Here is a 22,681-nt window from a genome sequence, read left to right as displayed (position 1 = left end):
TGAACTAGAGTTCCAGGTGTGTTATTCAGCAAATCTGTGTGCCTTGGATAGTGTAAAACCACGGCGTTCACAAATGCCAAATTCTCAAAAAAAATACGTGGCAAATATCTGATCAAGGTAGGTGCTGAATCTTCTGGTGTCTGAAAATGTCCAAAAATCCGATAGTCCATAAATCTGGCCACACAACAGCAGGACGCTCAGTTTTTGAAGCCAACAAATCACAAATGTGGACGTTAAAGGAGCAGAATAGTAAAAAGTGCTCCATTGTCTCCTCTGATACAGACCAGGTTTGCCAATGTGCTTTCCTCATAAGTTACCTCTAACGTACAATTTGCCATGCGCTACCTGCCACCATACATCCTTGTACTTGAAGGGAATTCTGTTATTTTGAAGGTACAACAATGCCTCACTGACCCTCACCTCTTCTGAACAAGTCAATACTGCTAAATGGCATTCTGAAAAATACCCCTTTAACACTCTCTGATATAGCAGTCTCCTAATCTGTGAGCAACCATGCTGGAGTGCTGTTGCTTGAATTTGGCAATGGGAAATACATCTTGAGGCAAGTTGTACATAAAAGGGAGCCTGCTGAGCAGGGGAAAAAATACCTTTTTAGGGGCTGCATCCCCTTTTCCCCACCAGTTACTCCATTTCTTCTCCTATGACATTTCCCAGTAATAGTGGAAAACAAGTGGACATCCCTTGCCCCCAGCCATGCAAACCTTATGCAAATTAAAAAAACAACATCAAGAAAGCTTCAGGGCACACCATCCCCAAACCCCCTTCTGTAACTGGCAAATAAACTATATGTCTCTTCACTAGATTACATTTATTCTCTCAGGGCGTCTGAAAAAATAACCCTGCCAGTTTGACCAATAATTTTCTAGGGGAGGAAAAACACATACCACATAAATGCAAAGAGGTAACAGAAACATTTTAATTAACATCACCCTTTCTGATAGCATCAGGGTCCATCTCTTCCACCCATCGCCTTAGCCTGGCAGGAGGCTAACTGCTTCTCCCAGTTCCACTGAATTACCGCCAAAGGTGAGTCCCGAAACATCTGTAACCCCAGGAGGGCTCATCCATAGGAAAGGCAAGTTCATTCTATCTAAATCTTTGGCCTGATCCACAGCCATAACAAAATCCTCCCACTATCCTCATCACCCAATTTCAAATACTTCCTACAAGCTACACAAAGAGTCTGCCACTGTGCGACATTTAATTGTATTAGACTGACAGGGATGCCATAATTTCCCAGTTATTTTTCCCAATCTCTCGGTTAGAATGGAAGCCAACATTTTGTAATCCGTGTTCAAAAGAGCAACTGGCCTCCAGTGCCTGATATCTTCCAAATCCCCTTTCTCTGCCAAAAAAATAAAAAACCCCAAAAGGCCTTAATAAAAGGAAGATCCCAATGTGCCTCTAATCAAGGCATCATTGAAAGCACATGAGAGCACTGCAGAGTGAGGATCCATAAATCTCTGATAAAATTCCGCTGTCAAACCATCCATCCCCAGGGAGGTTCCCTTTTTCAGTGGCAAGATTGTGTCATGAAACTCGTACTCCTCTGTTGGCCTCATAAGTAAGTTCGGTTCCTCATCTGCCAGTGTTGGAAAACCTGCAATACTATTAAAAAACTGCTGCTGGAAAGGAGGAATGATTTGTCCCTGAAGAGCTCACTGTGAACTATCCTCAACATGCCACTGGTGTCCCTGTAGATCTGCCCTTTGCTTAGGACTGCTATGCCCCACCGCAGTCTCTTTTCCTTACATCCCGCAAATATATCAGAGGAGGCTGCCCCAGCTTTTGTCCTAAAGTCCTTTGCAAATTTAGCTGATTCCAGCATTTTCCCATAGCGTTGTTCCATTTCCTTCTTAATCCCTCTCAAAACCCTTACTTCTATGCATTCCCCAGCTCCGCATCAACTATCAAGATCTCTCAAATGTTTCTGCAGTGCTAAATAATGCTTGTAATCAGTTGTATAGAGGCATCCTGAAAAAGAAATACAGAGATCACCAGGCTCTGCTTGGTCAATTCTCACCATTCCATCTGGGATGCATAAAACTCCCGAACTGTCTCTCGTGCCATAAAGCTGCATTCCGTCTTTCTGATTGCATCTGCATTATTGAGTAAGGTATTTAGCTTCCAATAACTGTGGCCATACATCACTGTTCCATACTCTGCAAGGTGAACTTGGGCCAAGCAGTGGTCAGAAACCTCGACAGATTGCATTGCATAGCATCCGATCATTGTGGTAGCTTTCACATACACCCTGTCCAATCAACTACCCAATTCCCCTCTAAAAAAATGTAAATACTTCCTCTGTTCTTAAACGAGGATGCCCAAAATCATCCTTTAACCTAGCAATATCACACACAGCTTGTAAGTTAGTTTCATCAGCTTGTAATGCTATAGGTTGCTTCACTCTGTCAGTCACACTGCAGCTACACAATTAAAATCCCCACATAAAACAACTGTTGAGACATCAATAAAGAAGGAACAAGCTCTATAAAAAGATCTTTCCTCAGTTTGTGACACTGTGGACCAAAGATGCTGATGCAACGATACCTCATATGCAAATAACAGAAATCAGCTAAATCCCCTTCCCAGCTGCAGTTCTGTTGCCGTCTGCACCTACATTGCAGAAATATAAAACAGTACCCACTCCTTCATAAGGTTCAAGCCCTGTGGACCAAAAAGATAGGCCCTTCCTGCAATTCCTCTGAGCTCCCATAATGTCACACCTAACTTTGTTTCCTAGGTCCCACTATTGTCCCCCGAAGCTAAAATGTCATCTGCCTCTGGCCCACACTCAGAATGAAGCATATGTAAGTTGCAGCTTTCAGTACCATCTAAACAAAGGCTCGGTTCCAAGTTGTTACAGGTATTTGTGATTCCCATCTAGTCGGCTGCCTTGTCACTGCTGATAATCCCTCTGATTTATTCTTCTCTCTCAATCTTTCCTTTCCTTCGGCCACTTTTTTCTTATTGACTAGTTCATTATTGTCACCTGGGGAGCCCCCTGAGTCCCCAGATCCAGATCCCAACTCTGATAGTTCTTTATGAAAGTGCACAAGCTCAATAACAGTCTGTTCTTTCCTACCCTCCTCCCCCTCCCATGAAGACACTAGTAATGCCTGCTCTCCATTGTCTGCAATAGGACCTGTACAGAAAACCTGTTATCCATTGGAACTGTGAAAATGCTGTGTAGTTCAGAGAGCTGAAGACCACCTTCAGCATTCCCCTTGGATCCTCTCCTTCCCTGTCTGATTGAACAAAACTCTTCTTTTCCTGAAGTTGAGCACATCAAACTGCTCCCCAACTGGCAAAGTCTGCCATACACATAGCCTGCCTAGCCATCCCTGGTGACTGAGATTCCTGCATAACCAGCTGTGCCTGCAGATGTTCCTTTCCCAGTTTCTTCCCCTACCCGTCTCTGATAGTCCGAGTGAGATTTTGTCCACCTCCCCTGTCTAGCGCAGTCCAATCACATATCTCTGCTGAGACATCTGAGGGGAATGCTTCCATTGTGAGAAGCCTTGCCCAGAAACCTGACCCCGATCGGCTGTGACTTCTGCATTGGATTTCTTCCTAAGCAGCCCTGCTGGGACCCCAGGCTGTAAACAGACACCTCAGGTCTTCCTTATTGTCACTGTTCCTCAGTTGCTCACTCACAACAGGCCTTTGTGCCTCCTCATCGGCACTGGGGCTTCCCTTTGTATTGCTGGAAACCTCGGGGTCAAAAAAAAACAAAAGACCCCACTTCAGATTCCTAAAAAATGCCTCTTTTGGGCCACATTTCCTTCTGGTCAACTCAAACACTTAATAATCCCCTGGGTGGAGTCCCTTAAAGTGAATGAAGCCCTGGCAACAGAGCCCAGTACTACCCCTCTCTCCACTTACAGGGGATGGGAAGCTACTAAACTGCCCCTTACCCACAATACAGCAACATCTTCCTGGCGAGTCTGGAAATGAATTATCTACAATGATGCACCACTAAGTTATATTTCTGGTTTTAGAGTTTGCTTTCCAAGTGTTAGCAAATTTTACCGAAAGCCTCGTTTTGAGCTATGTTGACCTGTTTACTAATATATTTCTGGTACGTGGAAAATATATTTATATTTTGGACAAAGGACACTGGCTCGCTTATAAAACTGTGCTAAGACATCAGCAAACTCCACTAGAATTCTCTCAGAAACTTTCCAACAGCAGCATCAGTTTCCTGGATGCAACAGTAATTATCAAATATAGCACCTTAAAGACATCTATTTATTCCAGACATACAAAAACATCGATAGCCAACCAGTTGACTACCAACACATTTGCTCAGACAAAGGAGTTCAAGATAAACACCTGGGGTCAGATCTTCAGCAGCTATAAACCGGTGTAGCTCCATTGATCACCCTCATTTCATTGAATGCAGCTCTTTTAAGGAAATCCATGCAGTCTGTGGCAGAACAGTGAAAGGCCATAAATGGGACTGGCTTGTTGGAAAGGGCCAACCCAAGTGATCACTTACAGTGACGCACTGGACTCACACTGAAACATTATCAGAAATTTGATTGTCTCTATTCAGCATAGGTGACCCTCTCAAATATATACTCTAAGGTCTGCCACGGTGGCTATTCAGATGACCTCCACTGCAGTTTATCCAATGTAATTGTCAGGTGCCAATTCCAAACCACCAGAGCATCCAATGACATAAACCCTGTAGAAAAACATAGCTGTGAAAGGGGCACAGTACAGATGATATCATCTGCTCCCCCTGTAAGCCCCAACCCACTCCGAAAAAACATTTTTCTCTTCATTCACCTTCTCACACCATCTCATTCAGTGAGATATGAGCTGCTCCTCCTTTTCTTTTTTAGAAGATGCTGCTGAAAACATGAAACAAAAGGCAGTGGCCACAGCAGAGCATACAGATAAGAGTGAGGAGAAATGGTCATTGGCTGCAACTGGGAAAGGGTTACTGGTTGGAAAGACATCCATCACACAGATGATCATACAGATGTGTGATGCTGTGTGTGAGATTCCTTGGCTTAGGTTATTAAAGAATTTAGGAAGAAATAGGATTCCTGTGATGTTGCACCCACATTTACATCCCCGGGGCAAGATTCACCCCAACTGGTGCAGGACAGTACAGTTTGCCTTGAGGGCAGCAGCCCCTTAAGGGGGTCAACCCAGGGAAGTGCTGACTGTATTTCCGCCACAATCCTGCTTCAGGGATTCTGTAGGGGAATGGAGCTTTAAGCTGTGCTACAGGTGCGATCAGAGCCCCCAAAGAGAAGCTGCAGTATACCGAATTAGAGCATGCCACAACTGCCGTAGCTACATCTCCTTCTCAGACCTAGTTTATGGGGTGATGCTTTCCTCTACAGGCTTGTTAGCAAAGTAAAGGTTACAGCTGCTTTCCTTCATCACTTACCTTGCTGCTGGTAGATTGTGTACCTTTTGGGCCTTTGCTGGCAGAATCTTGCTTAGTCCCAGAAATGAATCTGGCTCTTGTTAGATAAATTCCCCCGGTGAAAAATGAATGATTAATTTCTTCCCACCTCCAGAATGATGCATGGAAATTTGCAATCTTAATCTCTTTAAAATTAGGAGGAATACTAATGGCCAAGGGTAGTGTGGTATGTTCCATTGAAATCAATGGTTCTCAACCCGTGGCCTACAGGCCACTTGTGGCCCAATCAGCACACAGCTGTGGTCCATGTGACATCCTCAGGGCCTTATGGGTAGTGTATATACTGTGTAGATGCAGCCCACATAACACATAGAGAACTACACATGCGGTTCCCAATGGTAAATATGTTCAGGGCCCCCACATTGGGGAGGAGGGAGGAGAAAGAGTACACTTTACTGGGGCCCGGAGACCCTGGGAGGCCTGGCCCAGGCTGCAACCCCCATCACCACGAGGAAAAATATTTTCATGGCTCATGAGATTGTATGTATGGGATGAGGGATTGTGGTATGTATGTGGGAGGGGGCCCATGTTACAAGTTTGTACTGGGCCTGAAAAAATTATGCTTGGGCCCTGAATAGGTTGAGAACCATTGCATGAGGTCAACACAAATTAAAAACCAAAAGATTTGGGGTTTTAGAGTTCGCTTTCCAAGTGTTAAGAAATTGTACTGAAAGCCTCGTTTTGAGCTATGTTGACCTATTTACTGAGTTACATAGATACAATACACAGAGTCCATGCCAAGGATTAGTACAATTTAGGAGCTCCATGAAAGTTAGTCGAGTGACACCAGTGTTGACCTGGATCTTGTGAATCTCGTCCATGCCATACAGCCACCATCTCCTGCATCTCTAGGAAAACGCTGCTGTTCAGGAACCCTGGCCTGATTTCATTGTGTGAGCCTCTCCACTGCAGCAGGAGGAAGATGCTAAAACAAAAGGGGGAGCTGGATGGTAACATGATGCTCTGTCTTTCATCTCCTGGTCATCAATTGAATTCCATCCCATTCAGTAGTGACCCAAAATTATTTCCATATGAAGGCTGTTCAGTGGCCTATGTGAAATGAGGTGAGAACAAAGAAATTGTTGTAACAAAACAGACCAGCCAGTCCAGAGGAGATACAATTATGCAATAGCCTTCCTATAATAGCTTAACCCCAGGTAGTTATTGATTGACTTATATCTTAGAGCATGAGGGTCTGAATCCCTTATAAATAAAATAGTATTTATTTGTATCCGTTTTAAATATGCCGCCTTTTACTCTTATTGCCCAAACCCTTGTTCCTACAATATGAGAGAGGGTGAACAGGAACTCCCAGATTGCCTTCTCTCCATTCTAACTGGTGGTCTCAGTCCATTTCCAAGCCTGAAGCATACACACATCCCAAAAATCAGCACCTCAGTGGACACTAAGTGAGATCCTGGTTGGAAGTTTTATCGGAAAAGGCAAAGAGATCGAACTACTTTCTTTTCCTTAAAGGTAGCCCTCTAGGTTCAGATTGAGGCATACTGACTGGGCATCATAGGGGAAGGTCCCACAACCGATAGCTTTGTGGTATCTGTTCTGTGGATAAACAAGGAGTTTTAGTTTCCACAGCTATCTGTCTGTCACCTTTTAAGAGCTCTTAAAAAGTCTCATTAAAGTGTTAAAATCTGGGGGCTTGTCTACACAGAGACATAGCATACAGCAGGCTGGGGTATGAATTTACATTGCATCAGCCTGTTGAGTACTAAATGGCCAGATGGAGCCTGCTGCCATCCAATCAGTTTCATAGTGTGCTAGGATGTACTACTGTTTCAAATGGCCACTTAGTGCGCTGCAGGCTGATGCACTGTATATTCACACACCGGCTTGTCACACACTAAGTCTTCATATAGACGAGCCCTTAGTTTCAGAAAAGGAATTGAATGGGGGGCATGCTAAAAAAGAGGAGGGGCAGAAGGAGAGAAAAGAACAAGGAAAATGATGATGCAGGCACTGCAATTGGGCCTGCTGCCTAGTCAGGCGGTGCAATGAAGAGAAGATTCTTTGTGCCCTCCTCCAGATAGTGAATCTGAACAAGATCGAACACAGTTTGGCCCTAAACCACAGCTTCTGATGAGTGGGGCTACTAGTAGGCTCCCATATTTTCCTATGAATTCAATATAAAGATATAGAGAATGACTTAAAAAATTGATTTCAGCTGAGTTACACTGTTGTAAAACTGGTGTAACACTGTGAAGAATCTGACTCACATACTTCAACCAGAGATATGAGCCCCTTGAATGAGTGATTATTTTCTAACCTCTATTGCCCTAGAAGTTTGAGCAGTGTAGTTTAAATTAGAATTGACATAGTTTTTAAAAATAAAAAATGTTTTATATCAAGGCAACAGAGTGGAAAATACATTCACCTACTATGGTTTGAGTCTTGATTACATCTTTAATAAACTTCTTTGGATATTGTTGATCAGTAATTAACAGTTGACAAGAAATGAGAGTTTTCCTATTTACTTGCCAACAATTCCTTTCAAACCTGAAAAATTCCACAGTGGTGGAAAATCTCAGTAAACCTCAGTTACCTGGGTATAAGTCCATTTAAATCAACTGAGTTACACTGGAATTAGCCCGTTGTTGATGAGAGCAGGATCCGTTAAGTCTTTCTCGTGGATTTCTCTCATATTTTGATATTTTCCCCTAGGACATCCAGAGACGTCTTCTTCCAGAGACGTCCATGAAATTATCCTTTTCAGCTTCTGGGGCCTGTGTGGACCGGAGCTCTCAGCCACCACAGGCAGCAAGGATCCCAGAGCTAGAGGGGGATTGGGGGAGAAGCAGCAGCTCTCAGCGGTGGCGGGGAACCCCCAACTCCCAGCTGCTGGGGATTCCCGGCAGTGCAGGCAGCAGAAACCCATGGCTCCAAGCCACTGCAGGCAGCAGGGATCCTTGCTGCTGTCCTCCAGGATGGGCTGCAGGACCCCCAGCTTTGAGCCACCAGCAACAGCAGAGACCCTGTGGCTCTGAACTGCAGACAGCGGGGGGACCTCTGAGCTCCAGGGTCCCCACCACCCATGCCAGCTGATGGCAGAGGGCCCGACGGAGCTCTCAGCCACTGCGGGGGAACCTTGCAGCCCCAAGCCATCACAGAGGGACCCTGGAGCCTGGAGCAGGCAGCATTCCCCTCAGCTCCCAGCCACTGCACCCCCTCCTCCACCCTCGGCAGCTCCCAGCTGCTGCCCTATTATTTTTAGTAAAAGTCATGGACAGGTCACAGGCTTCCGTGAATTTTTGTGTGTTGCCCGTAACCTGTCCCTGACTTTTACTAAAAATAACTGTGACAAGATCTTAACCTTACCTATTGGATATACATGTAACAGCCTGTTATCTGAATGGGCTTTTCATAGGACTAAGTTTTGAGTATGCACACAGGGAAGTATTCTATTAAATATTCTATTAAGTATTAAGACAACTGAGTTCCATGCTACTTACAATTAGGATGAGTGTGGTGTTTACATTGCTATAGGCTAAAGGATATTGGTCTCCGGTGGTGCGACTTGTGGGAGTTTGTGGGTTTTCTATAAAACTAGGTCCAGCAGCAGGGAGGTCAGTTTAATAAACTAATAAATACTTTTGAATGATCCTACTTTGTCTTTGCTATTCAAATCTAAGAGAAGGACCAAATAGGATAGAAAATAAAGAATGGAAGTAACACGGATTTTGCCAGAATTATCCACAGATTACTATTCTCCCAGTTTTTGAGACTACACAGAGTCCTATGAAGTCTTTGCACTATAAGGGCCAGATGGTATTACTGTTAGATTCTAATGAGCCATGGCTGTGTGCATACACAGACACCATCGTTGCCTGTTAACTGTAAACATGGGCTGTAGGCAATAGCATTCATGACCTTTTGCTCCCAAAATTCAGGCATTTGCTCACTGATCTAATGGAGAATATGCAGTAGCTCTTGGTGCCAGTAGGGCATATATACTGTTTGTAGGTCTTTAACCAATGTAGTGCAAAGTAATCTCCAACTGAAAAACCTGTTTGCGTACCTGGTTCCATTGGATAGAGGGCAGTAATATGCACATATATATATACATAAACCAATATATCACAAGTTCTGCATTATGGATTCGTGTATGCAGTTAAGAAGCTAAAAGCAGCCTTTTGTACATAACTAAGGATCCACGCCCAATCTCCCAAAATATGGATCTCCAAATCTGCATGTCTTCCACAGTTGTCAAGTAGGGCCACAGACAGAGGCAAGGTTGGATTAAAATTAGTTGAGGGAGGTGCGGGTTACAATAGGAATTATTGTGCCACCATTTGAAACTGTTTGGAGGGAATATTTTTGGGTTTGGATTAATTGCAGCCTTAGCTAGTATTACTTCAGTTCTTGACCCTTCTTGGATATGTAGGCCAACAGGGATTTGTTGGGCTAAATATAATTTTACACATTTGTTAAATTAGAGCTACAAATGCTTAGATGACCTATGAAATGAGTCTATGGTCTCAATACAGTACTTAGTTGGCATTAGTGTACCATTGTAGCTGCCATTAATTTTTCACTATTCTTGCTAATATCACCAACAGAGCTACCTACATATGATTGTATTGTCAGTGCTGATGTTGTACTTGTTTGTGGGTAAAACAGAGAACTTTGGTCACCAAAGATTGCCAGTCTAGCATCTTTCACAGCACTAAATTTACTTTAAAAAGGGAGTGAGAAAGATCCAAATGCAAACCCTTAACACTTAGAACTGGATGTTGCTGCACTTAGGGGACAGAAATCAATTAGTGGATTGCATTCACGCATAGTATTTTCATCTGTAATCATTATATACGTGTTCCAGCATTGTACATTTTATTTAAAGGGAAAGATTCGCATATTCTTCCAACTAGCGCCATGAAATTTCAAAACATAACTGTATAATTCAGTTTTAAAAGCCTCAATATTGAAAACATTGGAAGGATTACTTGCATGACATTCAGCAAAGTCAGTGTATAGTATGCCTCTTAAAGCCCAAGTATGCAAGAATAACAAGGGTTAACTTGGAAATTCCTACTTGGAAATAGAAACAGAGTGATGTTGAGCAGGAGTATGGAGATGATATTGTCTTTGTATTTGGTACTAATAAAACCACTGCTGGAATAATGTATCTAGTTAAAAAATTGGAGTGGGTTCAAAAAAGAGCTACACAAAGGATCACGTCTTACACAAGGAGAGACTAAAGAAGATCAAACTAGTTTACAAAGAGAAGGGTTGAGAAGTGATTTGCTCAGGGTCTGTAGTTCTCTACACAGGTAGATGATATCTGATACTATAGGACTTTTTAGAGGAGGATGTTGCAGTAGTTGAGGGAGGATATGATGAGATCCTGAACAAGAGATTTGGCTGTTGTTGGGAAAGGAAAGGATGCATTCAGGATGTTGAGAAGGAAAAGGTGGCAATATTTGGATATGACTTGGATGTCAGGGCAAGAGAAAAGAAGTCAAAAGTAATCCCTAGGTGTGGGTGTCAGACAGAGAATAGTTGTGATTATCAGCAGTGATAGAGGATGAAGGAAGTGAAGAAGGTTTGTTAGGAAAGATAAGGACTTTGGATTTGACAATGTGAAGTTTAAGCTGAGGACAAGACATCTGAAAGGATTGCTCATATTGTCACCTCAGTTGGTTTTTCCATCCAAAGTGCGGTATTGAACCAGGAAAATACAAAGTTAATTTTTTTTCTTTTTTCTTTTTGCTTTAGCTAGCACACAAAAACAACACAATTTTAATATGGGTGAAGAAAATCGTGCTCTGTTCTAGTTTCCATTTTATACAAAAAGAAATTATTTATCTTTAAATTCTCTTCTCACAAGAATATTTTAAATATCTGCTAGCGTTTTAACACTTCCACTTTCTATTCCCTGTAGTGTATGAATTTGGGGATGCAGCATAAGACTGTGTCTTACAGTCAGTCATGCTTGACAAAAAGAGGTGAATTTTGCTTTCATCTGTGCAGAATTGTGACTAATATTCCAAGAAATATTAAAATGATCTACTTTTAAACTAGACAAAATATAAGGATTGAAGTTACATATTGGGCTAAACTGTGATCTCTGAAATAAATGAGATTACATCCTGGAGAACAGTCAGAGATACCAACCTGTGATGTCCAGAATCCTTAAGTGACGTATTCAGTTGATGGAGTCTTTTATTCTGGGCTCTCCAGTTCTGTGTACAATGTTATTTTGTTTCAAAGGATTTCTTTAAAGTCCCTTGTCTCTGGCATTTTTATGGGAGCTAACTTTTTTATATCCAAGGTGAATTCTCTTTCACCCCAGCAAGTTGTACATTTAAATGCAACAGCCTTTTGAATTAGAGGTGACTCATTTCAAGACACTCATTGGAAGATGCACAGATCTCTTACCACAATGAAGTGACAACTTAGTGAGCAGAGGGGTTAGATCAATAGCATATCAAGGAGTTGACAAAGGAGATAGAGGATTTGCACCCATTACAGTCGAAGAAAGCACCACTAGTGCAGGACACATGGGCCCTGATTCTGTGCAGTGTCAGGTTCCCTGAATTCTCTCATTATCTTCACGGCAGAGAACACTCCAAGCTGCACAGGGCCAGACTAAATCTCCCTTGACTTTACCAAGCAAAATTTGCAGCCCTCATGCAGACAAAGCACCCATTGATTCAAATTACAGGAGCACAGCCCACAAAAATCATTGTTTTCTGAGTTGCACAGCTTTAAATGTCCTGGGCTTCAAGGGAGTATGCTGATTTACACCAGCTGAGGATCTGACCCCTGCTTTAAATCTTAATCTCAGTGGTACAGTTCTTCCTTATAAAAACATAATAAGTAGCATATCCAAGATCACAAATCCACAATTTTTTAGCTAGCAAGGAGCTCTCGATGGCAAGGAAGCAAATGAGTAAGAATCTCATAAAACTTGGTCAGTATCAGAAACAGTTTCCAGTCAGGCAAAGTACAGCATTTTTCCTTCGCTTTTTATGAATGGCTGCAGTATTGTGCTTCAATCAGAGTCCTCTACTAAAGCCATTCATAAAAATAAAAACAAAACAAACACACACAAAACTTTCTGGGTTCAGTCTGAAGCCATTGGGTGCCAGAGGCTGGGAAAACATATTGGCAGCTGTAACCCTAACTGGTATTGAAAGTATTCAAGGGTCTTTTTGGTGGTCTGAAAAGTATGAAGTGCTGCGTGGAAGGGCAGCTGGTAGAATTACTGTGACACATACTAGGCAAAGAGCCAGTGCTGGCCTTGTTTCAGACATTGTCTTTCCCCTCATTGAAGTGTCAGGAGCTAATTCATGAAAAATTTGGTGAGTTGGCAGCTCTTTCAGTGGATTTCATTGAGCTATAGTGTGCAAGAGTCACATAAATGCAGGGTCCCTAGCCAAAAATAATGGGGATTTCTGAGCTGTAGGAATCAGTCAGCCAGAGAGAAGGTCTGTGGAGAAGGTTTGAGAGTAAACACGTGTACAGGTGTAATCAGCGGGGAGAAGAAAAGTCAGGGACGTGCTAGTGATTGAGATTATTGACGAGCTCAATTAATTCTGTTTTTACAAATGATTCTTTTGAACCAAATAATCTCTTTGCACGAACACTCACTTTCCAAGAGGTAGCGATCAGGCTAATCAGCCCATGGCCTATAGTCACCACCTGGGGAAGACATCAACAAAAAAGTGTGCATTTCTGATCACGTCTCCACTGCAAGGTCATTCAATGGAAAAGAAAGGGTCTACGCTAAGATTTAAAAAATAGATTTAGTAAATTGCACTTTCTTTTCTTGTGTTTCCTTAGAGGTTTATACACAGATACAAAATATATCAGCAACAGGACTGCATAGAATTAGAAACATATTGCAAGTCAACAAAGCATCTTTTGCTAATAGAATTTTTTGTGGTGGGGAGTCTGAATTGATCCTAGAATCAGTTACCTTTGTTTTACATTTTCATTGATCTTTCCCACCCGCTAAAATATTGCTCTTAAAGACCAGGTACACCAAATTGTTTATTTTGAAAAGTGTAAGCTATTTTCTAACATACTAATGAAAACTAGCCTTTGGATATCCAAATGACTTACTGGCTTATGTCCAAGTAAGAAGCCAAATACAAGTCTTGAGGTTGGAACAAGCAAAGTTGGGAATAGGTAACACATCTATAAAGCAATGTCCAGGAAGAAAATCATTGGATGCAACTATTGTGCTTGGAAAATATAAAAAAAATTCTGCGGAGGAAAGCTTGGTCCCATTAAAGTAATTGGGAAAACTCCTATTGACTTTAGTGGGGCCAGGATTTCACCCTATATGAGTGGCAAGTAGTTTTGTTATTTTGTGCCTTTCCCAAGACCTGTGGAGGTCACGCTGTACAGGTCATCGGAGCTGCAGAGATAGTATTTCAGATAGGGCCTGGGCTCAAGAAGCTTGGTGTGTGTATGTTAGCTCATCCCTTCCCCCCATCCTCTGCTGGAATTAACCCTGTTGCTGGCATGAGTAAAATCATCAGGGGTCTGCGATGGAGTTGTGTGCCGGAGGTTGGGAATAGCCGATGATCACTTGACAATTATCTGTTCTATTCATTCCCTTTGAAGCATCTGGTATTGGCCACTGTCAGAAGACAGGATACTGGGCTAGATGGACCATTGGTCTGACCCAGTATGGCCGTTCTTATGCCCATTCCCAGGCCAGCTACAGGGCCACAGAATATAGGGCCACAGAGATGCCACTTTTGGAGTATTAATGTGCACCTGTATCCATACTAACAGCTCTGAGGGGGACTGAATTGTGGTTAGCCTCATTACAGAATGTCCCGTGTCAGATATGAGGGACATTGCTGGTTAATATAAGCCTCCCAAAAGTTACTTTATATGGGGTACACACACACATAACGAAAGCTAACACAACATCAATACAATTACTTATGAACTAAACTAAAACTGCATCTTTGGGGACAAATTCCGAGGGGAAAGATATAGAAGGAGGTATAAGTCAGACCCACTTACAGAAACAGGATCCTCTGAGCTCAGACCTCCATACCCATTTAGCCACTCTCTTCTGATACGTAAAGCTGCTGTAACACACACCCTGAGGAGCTAGAGGAAGGTGCATGGTAACGCAGCCCTCATCTTGCTTTGACTTACCTCTTACATATATGTCTGCCTCAGCAGGGTGTATGATACATCAACTTAGACACCTTTGCATATTGGGCAAGGGATGTAAGTACATATAGGGCACCTGAGTGAGTGTAGGAGATGTGCACTATTTTTCACGTCTTCTTTGAACTTGGTCCTTGTCTAGATGCTGTTTCAGACACTAGAAAATGAAATATGACCTCAGTGTATCTTCTCTCTCATAAAAGGCCTAACTTTACTTTTCTTTGCAGCCCCAACAAGTGGTTCAGAAGAAGCCTGCTCAGGTAAGAAATGTTTATCTGAATTAATTCTGTAGATTACCTTAAAGTCCTTAGTTCTTGAGCAAGTAAATTAGTAATGTTTATTGTAAGTAATGCAATGAATACTTAATAAACGGAAAAATGCACTGATCATTTAAATCATCCATTAAATCCACACAATAAAATCAACCCAACTTGTCCACTAAATATTTTTCAGTACAATTATATATAGGCCCAATTTCAGAAAAGTACTTATGCATGTGCTTAGTGCTTTGATGAATACAGATAGACAGCTAAGTGAGAGGCATAATGGATACAGTACTCTTCTTGACATGGGTCTGCTTTTTTTTGAAGGAATAGAACTTTTGCTAGACTAGCTTATGGTTTGAATGTTCTGCTGTAAAATAACCTGAATTAAGAATAGAAACAGAAGGTTTGAGTGGTAAAAAGTACAAGTTCTGCAAGAGCATGTATAGGAGTCCAGTTTCTAAAAAAAGAAATCAATACAACTACAGCTCTGATGGTAGTGATACAATAATACAACACTCCCCTAATGGTGGAGGTAACATTCAGGATAATGTAGTAGGAATTCCACGCTTACAGTCAAATTTGCCATCCCTCCCAGCCAGAAGAGACTTCCAGGCAAAGTTCCATTGTGGAAAGAGAGACAGGATTCTGGGTGGGGCCTTGCATGAGGTGCATGCTTCCTACATGTTGCAAAGTTCCTCTCCACAGGTGGGCAGTACTACACAGTGGACAGGGTAAAGGTAGAATAAGAGAGGGCTTGGAGAGGACTCATTGCTGCCTGGATCCTTCTATCCTCCCTTCCTCACATAGGGGGCTGCAAAAGGGGCCACATAGAATATGTCTACCACCTGCAACAGTGAGTCTCAGAGCCGGGTCTACAGACTCCGGCTTGCTGGGCCCACAATATGGCGCTAAAACTAGCTGTGTGGATGTTCAAGCTCCGACTCTGAAGCCTGGGAGGGGGTTGGGTCAGAACATCCACATGGCTATTTTTAGCACCATAGCGCAAGCTCAAATTGCCCAGGTCTGTGGACCTGGGCTCTGAGACTCACTGCCGCGGGAGGTTGGTCCACTGGGCTGCAGTAGCCTCTTAGGTGCAGCTCTGCAGCTGCAGTCAAAGGTAGGGAGAGGGGTTCCTCTCCAAGGTGGGCTCTAGAGTTAAGATTTGCCCCTTTGGAACTCCCACTTTTAATCTCTGAACTTCGCCGTATTTAGAGAAAACCAGAAATCAAGATGAGAATGTATTTAACATGGAAGTAGATCGATAACTCTGGATTTCTAAAAGGGAATCTAGCACTAGAACTATAGCTAAAATTCTTTTAAAAAACAGATAAATGATAAATATGAATGCCTGTATTTGCATGCTAAGTTCAACACAAAGAACATTTTTAAATCCCTGGCAGCTGTGGTTTTCAACATAAGTACTGCCTGGCCTTTAAACCATAACAGCTCTTATAGGCATTTTCCTAAAACAGGGGTTCTCAAACTTTTTTTGCTGGGAGCCCCTTTGAAACTATTTCAGGCTGCGATGACCTCTTCCCATGCCATGCCACTCTTACCAGTATGCTTGGGGGCTGACAGCTCGCAACGCCCCCCATAATAACCTTGCGACTCTCAGAGGGGTCACAACCCCCAGTTTGAGAACCCCTGCTAAAACTACAGTGAGCAAAGCCTGTTGCTTTCACTTGGCTCTGTTGCACGGCAGTGAATGTAGACTTTCCCATGGACGCACACATACTAAAATGATTCTAAGGCTGAAAAGGAGGAGAGATAGCAATAGGAAGATCAGGCGCCTGACCCAATTGGCCTTTCCTCTGTCCAATTGCCTTTCTCTCTTTTCTTTTACACTACTGAATTTCCCTTTAAAGGAGAGGAGTTCAGACTCAGAATTAACAAGAACATGAGCTCATGCGAGCTTCCTAATCTAAGCTGTCTAAGGAAATAGTGATAAATTATATAAACATGGGGAGTACATGGAAGTTCATGAGGATAATGTAAATCTTACATTGCATTCAGAGGAATCTCTTCCTTTTCCATCTGTTTCCTTCAAAATATCCTCACAGATGGCTTTTCCATGTGGCAGTCTGGATTAAGTTAGAAGCGTGTCTTTTCTTCATCAGCGGGGCTTTGAGAGGTTACGTTCAAGCACTGCTATGTGGTAGTGAGCATGTTGCCACAGTTTGGTTGAATAAGAGAATCATAACCTTTGATCAGACTTATCACTGAATGCTGTGGTTTGCATTTCTGGAGATGTTCATTCTCAAGGATTTTGGATTAGTATTCGTTTACAGCCAGCTGTTACCCTTGTTGCCGTCTCAGATGGAACGACTGTTGATTTTTTTGCATTTTAAAAGGCACAGAAGCAAAAACAGATATAGCTCCCTGTGTAGTCATAACAATTCTGTAAATGTCACCATCTCCCAAGTTTTAGGCATTCTCCACGTCTCAGGCATTCTCTAAGGGCTAGTCTACACTTAAAACTTACAGTGGCACAGCTGTATCAGTACAGCTGTGCCTCTGTAAGAGCACTTGTGTAGATCTCTCACTGACATAGTAAAACCACCTAAATGAGTGGCAGTACCTATATTGGTGGGAGATGCTCTCCCAGTGACATAGCGCTGTCCTCACAAGTGCTTATGTCGGCAAAATTTATGTCACTCAGAGGGGTGGTTTTTTCACACCCCTGAGTGACAAAAGTTTTGCCAGCATAAGTGCTAGTGTAGACATGGCCTAAATCTCCCTTTATGGATAGCTGCTGTCTAATAAGGCCATGACGATGCTATGTAAACACATATGATATCTTCAAACATCCACAGAACCCTGAGGATGTCTCATCTTGCAGCTGGTAAATGCAACAGCAAGTTCCACTAGGAAGTGATATGTCCACAGAATCAGTTGCAAACATGTAAATCATATGATCCGTATGTATTCAGCAGGTGACTTGTAACAGTGGGGAAACACACTGTAGTGAACTTGCCCTGGAAAACCTAACTGCAAGCCATCAGTAAGTTTACAGTCTCCATGTGAGATAGGTGTCTAAAAATCTCAAAAGATGAGAAGTCTCAGGTATCAGTTTCAAATATGTCTTAGTCACCAGAAAAAAAACCCCCACAAACAATCTTACTAGTAAGGTTTACCATATTCTCATTTAGGTGACTAAGTAAGAAATGGATAAGCCAATTTCCTTGTTTTAAAATGACTTGTAGCAGCTGTATCCTCAGCCAAAGGCATATGGGTTAGTTGCATTCTTAAGTAATACAAAAGAAATAGATTTTTTGGGGGAAACCTCATGAAGATTATCAGAGTTTTTTAGGGGTACATGAGATGTTTTATTTTTATCTTTTCTGCAGAATAGAAATAATCGGAGTCTAAAACAAGTGTTTGAAACTGTTTAATGATCCATATGAAAGGAGGGGATAAGAATCAGAGACATCAGAGTCTCTGGATCTCATAACTGAATTCACAAGACAGAACATTAGTCCAAATATATTTTCCCAATAGTTAAGTAACTTTTTTTACCCAATAGTAAATAAATTGCTTAAATTAAAAAGAAACAAAAAACCCTACCAAACAAACAACAACAGTAACAAGAGGAAAAGAGAAAAGTATTATATTTGGATAGGTACAAAGGCAAATCAAGTGCATTTGTGTGTGTGTCTTCCTCACTAATTAAGGTCCTAATTCAGGAAAGTATCTCTATCATTATTAAAGTTAAGCGCATGCTTAAGTGTTTTCCTGAACTGGGGTCTAAACTTGTGCTACAACTACTTGAACCTGCGAGGCACTGTGTACCCTTTGCAAGGCATGGCATGCCTTCAGTGCTTATTGGCTCCAGATAATTCAGTACCACACAAGTTTAGTTGTCTCGGGGTCTGAAGCCCATTGGACTTCACTCATCTTCCCATTGACTTCCAGGGCTTTGAATCAGTTCCTTAGTTCATAAGGATAAATCTTGTTCTTCTCTATTCACTAAGGCAGAGAACTGGAAATTCTAAGAACTACAATTCCTAAGAGGTGGGAAGCTTTATTGTCCAATAGCACCTCCAGCTTTTAGCTGAAAGTAATTGTTTAGGGGTGACAGACACCATTCCAAAAGAATCTCCAAAACATTTGGTTATCTTGCTTTTTCTTTGTTTGTTTTAAGCAAATATTGACTGTGTTTACAGAGACTTCAAGGGCAGTGGTAAGGATGGTTGTTGGAGCTGGTCAAAATTTTTTGCACAAAAAGTTTGCAGCAATTTGGCCTTTTTTAAAAATATGGAACTTTTTGCCAAAAATGGTTGATATCTTTGAAATGTTTCTGGGTTTTTTTGTGAAAGTTTTGTGACATTTTAATACATTTTTTAAAACTGAAATTAGGCTTGAAATCATCATTAAACATTTTTGTTTACCTAAAATGCAGCTTTCTGTGAACAAAAATATTCTATAACAGTTTTGGACATGATTTTGATAAAAACATTAATCTTAACTTTTAGAGAAACTTTCATGGAAAATGGGTCAAGTTTGAAACTCTTTCTGCATTTTGACCAGCTCAAATGTTTATGTTTAAAATAACTCTAAACTCCGTTTGGCATAAAACAAAAAAAAATTAGAGTAACAACAAGTTGATGAATTGCAGAATCAGGTTAAAAAATTAGGAGGTGGCAAGCGCTCTCCAGTGTCAAAGGAGAGAGAAAAGTTTGATTTCTATTCCTGACCTCTCACTTTCCCGCCTGACAGTGTAGCATAAGCTGAGTGCTGAAGCCTGGTCTACACCACAAAGTTTTGAAAATAAATAATCACACTCCATAATCAACATAGCTATGCCAGTAAAACCCCTGATGGAGACATATCTATGCCAACAGAAGAGTGGTTCTGTTGGCATAGCTAATTAGAGAGAAAAGGTGGGTGAGAATTTTTTATTGGACCTACTTCTGTTGGTGAGAGTTGGTCCAGTAAAAGATACCTCACCCTCCTTGTCTCTCTAATATCCTAGGACGACATGGCTACAACAACACTGCATAGGCATCACTAATGTCGTTCCACGAGATGGTGTAGCTACGCTGGCAGAAGAGCTCCTTCTTTTGGCTTATACTGCATCTACACTAGGGGGCTCTGTCAGCATAGGTATACTGCCATAACTATACCAGCCAAGGCTCTGTAATGTAGACAAGCCTTTAGATTCACTCAAAAACAAATTCCATCCCTTCAGATGCTGAAGCCATGGCATGGTTGAGTGTGGTTTCTAAAAGAAGTTGTCTCTAGTCTTCTTTGGGCAGTAGGATGTTACCATGACGGGATGCCTCAAAAGTTGTTACGATGCGCAAGAAAAAAAACTACAAACACAGATTCTGAGAGCTCTGACAGCATGCCAAAAGACATCTGTTGAGAAAATAAAAATAAACATGTAATGATTAGCAGTTTAGTGACTGATTTTGTAAACAGATGAAGAAATAAACTAAACTGTATTAAAGAACTAGAGGGTAGACATGAAATTCAGATGGTTTTTAGAAGGGAGTTTCTTGTTGTTTATATTAAATCACTTCTGAGCAGAATCTAAAATGTTACTCAGTCTTGGGCTCTTTGTAGACCCCCAAACTGGTCTAAGATTCGAATTTCCTCAATTCTGAATATGTTATGTCATTTTTGTTTATTTTATAAATATATTGAGTGACATTTCTGAGACTGCTGCTTCCCAGAAACTCCTCTTTAAATGAGTTAAATGAGCCAACTGGGATTTTGCCTGGCCAAGAAGAAGGGCAGAGGGGAAAGAGAGAAAAATTACCTTTAAAAAAGAACATTCTGAGATTAATCACCTTTAAAAAAGTCTCAATCACAAGATCGATCTGAAGAGCTCAGTTCATTTTTGTAAGGAGATCTGAAGATAAAAATCACTGTACAAGCACTAAGCACTATTATTACTCTATTATTTCATTTAAATAGTGCTTTTTATCCACTTTCCCATTGTATAGATGTATCAGCTTGGAAATGTAGCCACCATTCATTGACAACCAATGGGCCAGCACATACCATTTTGCACAAGTATAGCTCTAGACTTCCAAATTCACCTTTATCAGAACCAGCGTTGATCACAGCTGACTTGAACATTTTAGCCTGTGAAACCTATTGAAAACACCTGTGATAAAAATATTAAAGGGTTTATTTAGCATTTCCACCATTTTATCAAGAATATAGATTATGCCCAGCAGGTCTTTATCAAGTGAATTACAAATATATGCGCACATCATGACCCATTCCCTCAAAGCATTTCCCTATTCCTGCCCCAAATGCATAGCCAAGTAGCAGTCAGTGAAGTCATCGTCTTACCCCACTCTGAAGTGTTCTTCAAAGAAGTCGTATCTCCTGGGGTAGCATCCCTCTCGCATAGACAGTTCCTCTGAGCCCTAAAAGAACCACAGAAGAGCAGGAATGGCTCCTGTGCAGGCCAGAATGGGGCATCTTTAACATAAAATAATCGCAAAGCAGAAAGAGCATATTATTTTTTAAATATAAATATTTGAAAATAAGGCATTTAAATTCTTTGACGTGAGACTTCAAACAGGATGCCATCTACATATTAGACACTGAATGACAGACACTCCATCACATTGCTCTTGGTATGCAAGCAGTGAATTTGTCCTTTTTGTGTACCAGGCGAGGATTGCCCTTAGCATGCCCAGAAATAAGCACATAGATGCATTGTGGATATGGGTACTGGACCGATGACATGATTAGCACTTAAAGAAAATGCTGTAATTAATGATAAAGGACTTTTTACTTCCTTTGGTGCTGAAAGGGAAGTTCACATCTCCCTAAGTCAGCATGGATCATTGCATCCCGTTGGCAGTTCAACCCCAGAGAAGAGCAGATAGTGCTTGTGAGCAGGGCATCTTTATGTTTTATGTTGTGATTAGGAGCCCACTGAAGCATGTTTGGCAGAAGATGCTTAGGGAATGAACTACATGGAGTTCAAAACTGAGCCCAGAGCTGAAAGTAACCCAAAATTCACTAACAATAAACACAGCAAAAAGAACATAAGAATGGCCATGCTGGGTCAGACCAATGGTCCATCTAGCCCAATATCCTGTCTTCCAGTAGTAGCCAGTGCCAGGTGTGTATGAAGTATATTTGGGCAACGTCATTGAGAATGATGGCTGGGCAGGTGCATATATTAAAAAAACAAATACAATTACCAATAAATAAAAAGTTTTGCCAATATGTATATCATATTATTTAGCCAAGATTTCCTGCAGTGACTCATGATTAAGACAAGCCAGACAAACATCTGTCAGGGATGGTCTAGGTATAATTAATCCTGGCTGAGCACAGGGGGATGGACTAGATTACCATTTGGGGTCCCTTCAAGCCCTTCATTTCTATTATTCTATTTGAGTGCCATAATTTCTGGGTGCCCACCCTTAGAGTTGCCTGATTGTCGGAAATATTGAGCATCCACTCTCTAAAACCAGACCTCTTGAAGGTGTCTCCTGAAAGATATCAAAAAATTAAAACTCCCAGACTCACAAGTTGTTTATGAGAATCTTGGACTTTCTCTTATACCTGTCACAACAAAGATAATCAATAAACCAGTTGTGACAGGGCCTATCTCCATTATGCCCCAATAGGGCACTACTCACCCAGTCTCCAACAGTTGGTCGCTGTGTGGTGCAGTGGCACTTTAGCCCTCCTGCCAAGACGTACTTGAGTCTCACCCCTTTGAGGGTATTAAAGTAAAAAACTAAAGGAATACTATGAACTCAAAACTAGGGTTGTTCAAAGAGTCTTTGGCAGAATGCCACCCTTCTAATAAGGGCTTGTCTTC

At 41.6% G+C, this 22,681-nt stretch overlaps 1 protein-coding gene across 2 annotated transcripts in view; it reads left to right on the top strand.

Annotated features, from left to right (window-relative positions):
* HMGA2 (high mobility group AT-hook 2) overlaps window positions 1-22,681 on the top strand; it is a 137,658-nt gene that overhangs the window by 101,156 nt on the left and 13,821 nt on the right. For both annotated transcript variants that reach the window (XM_067563944.1, XM_067563946.1), the window contains exon 5: window positions 14,845-14,877. In XM_067563944.1, the coding sequence (XP_067420045.1) occupies window positions 14,845-14,877 (33 nt within the window). The remainder of the gene's footprint in view (window positions 1-14,844; window positions 14,878-22,681) is intronic.

This window comes from Emydura macquarii, unplaced genomic scaffold (genome assembly GCF_026122565.2).
Source record: "Emydura macquarii macquarii isolate MOO-44397 ecotype Brisbane River unplaced genomic scaffold, CSIRO-AGI_Emac_v2 contig_2636, whole genome shotgun sequence".
Classification (NCBI taxonomy): domain Eukaryota; kingdom Metazoa; phylum Chordata; order Testudines; family Chelidae; genus Emydura; species Emydura macquarii.
This window is presented reverse-complemented; position numbering and strand designations above follow the sequence as displayed.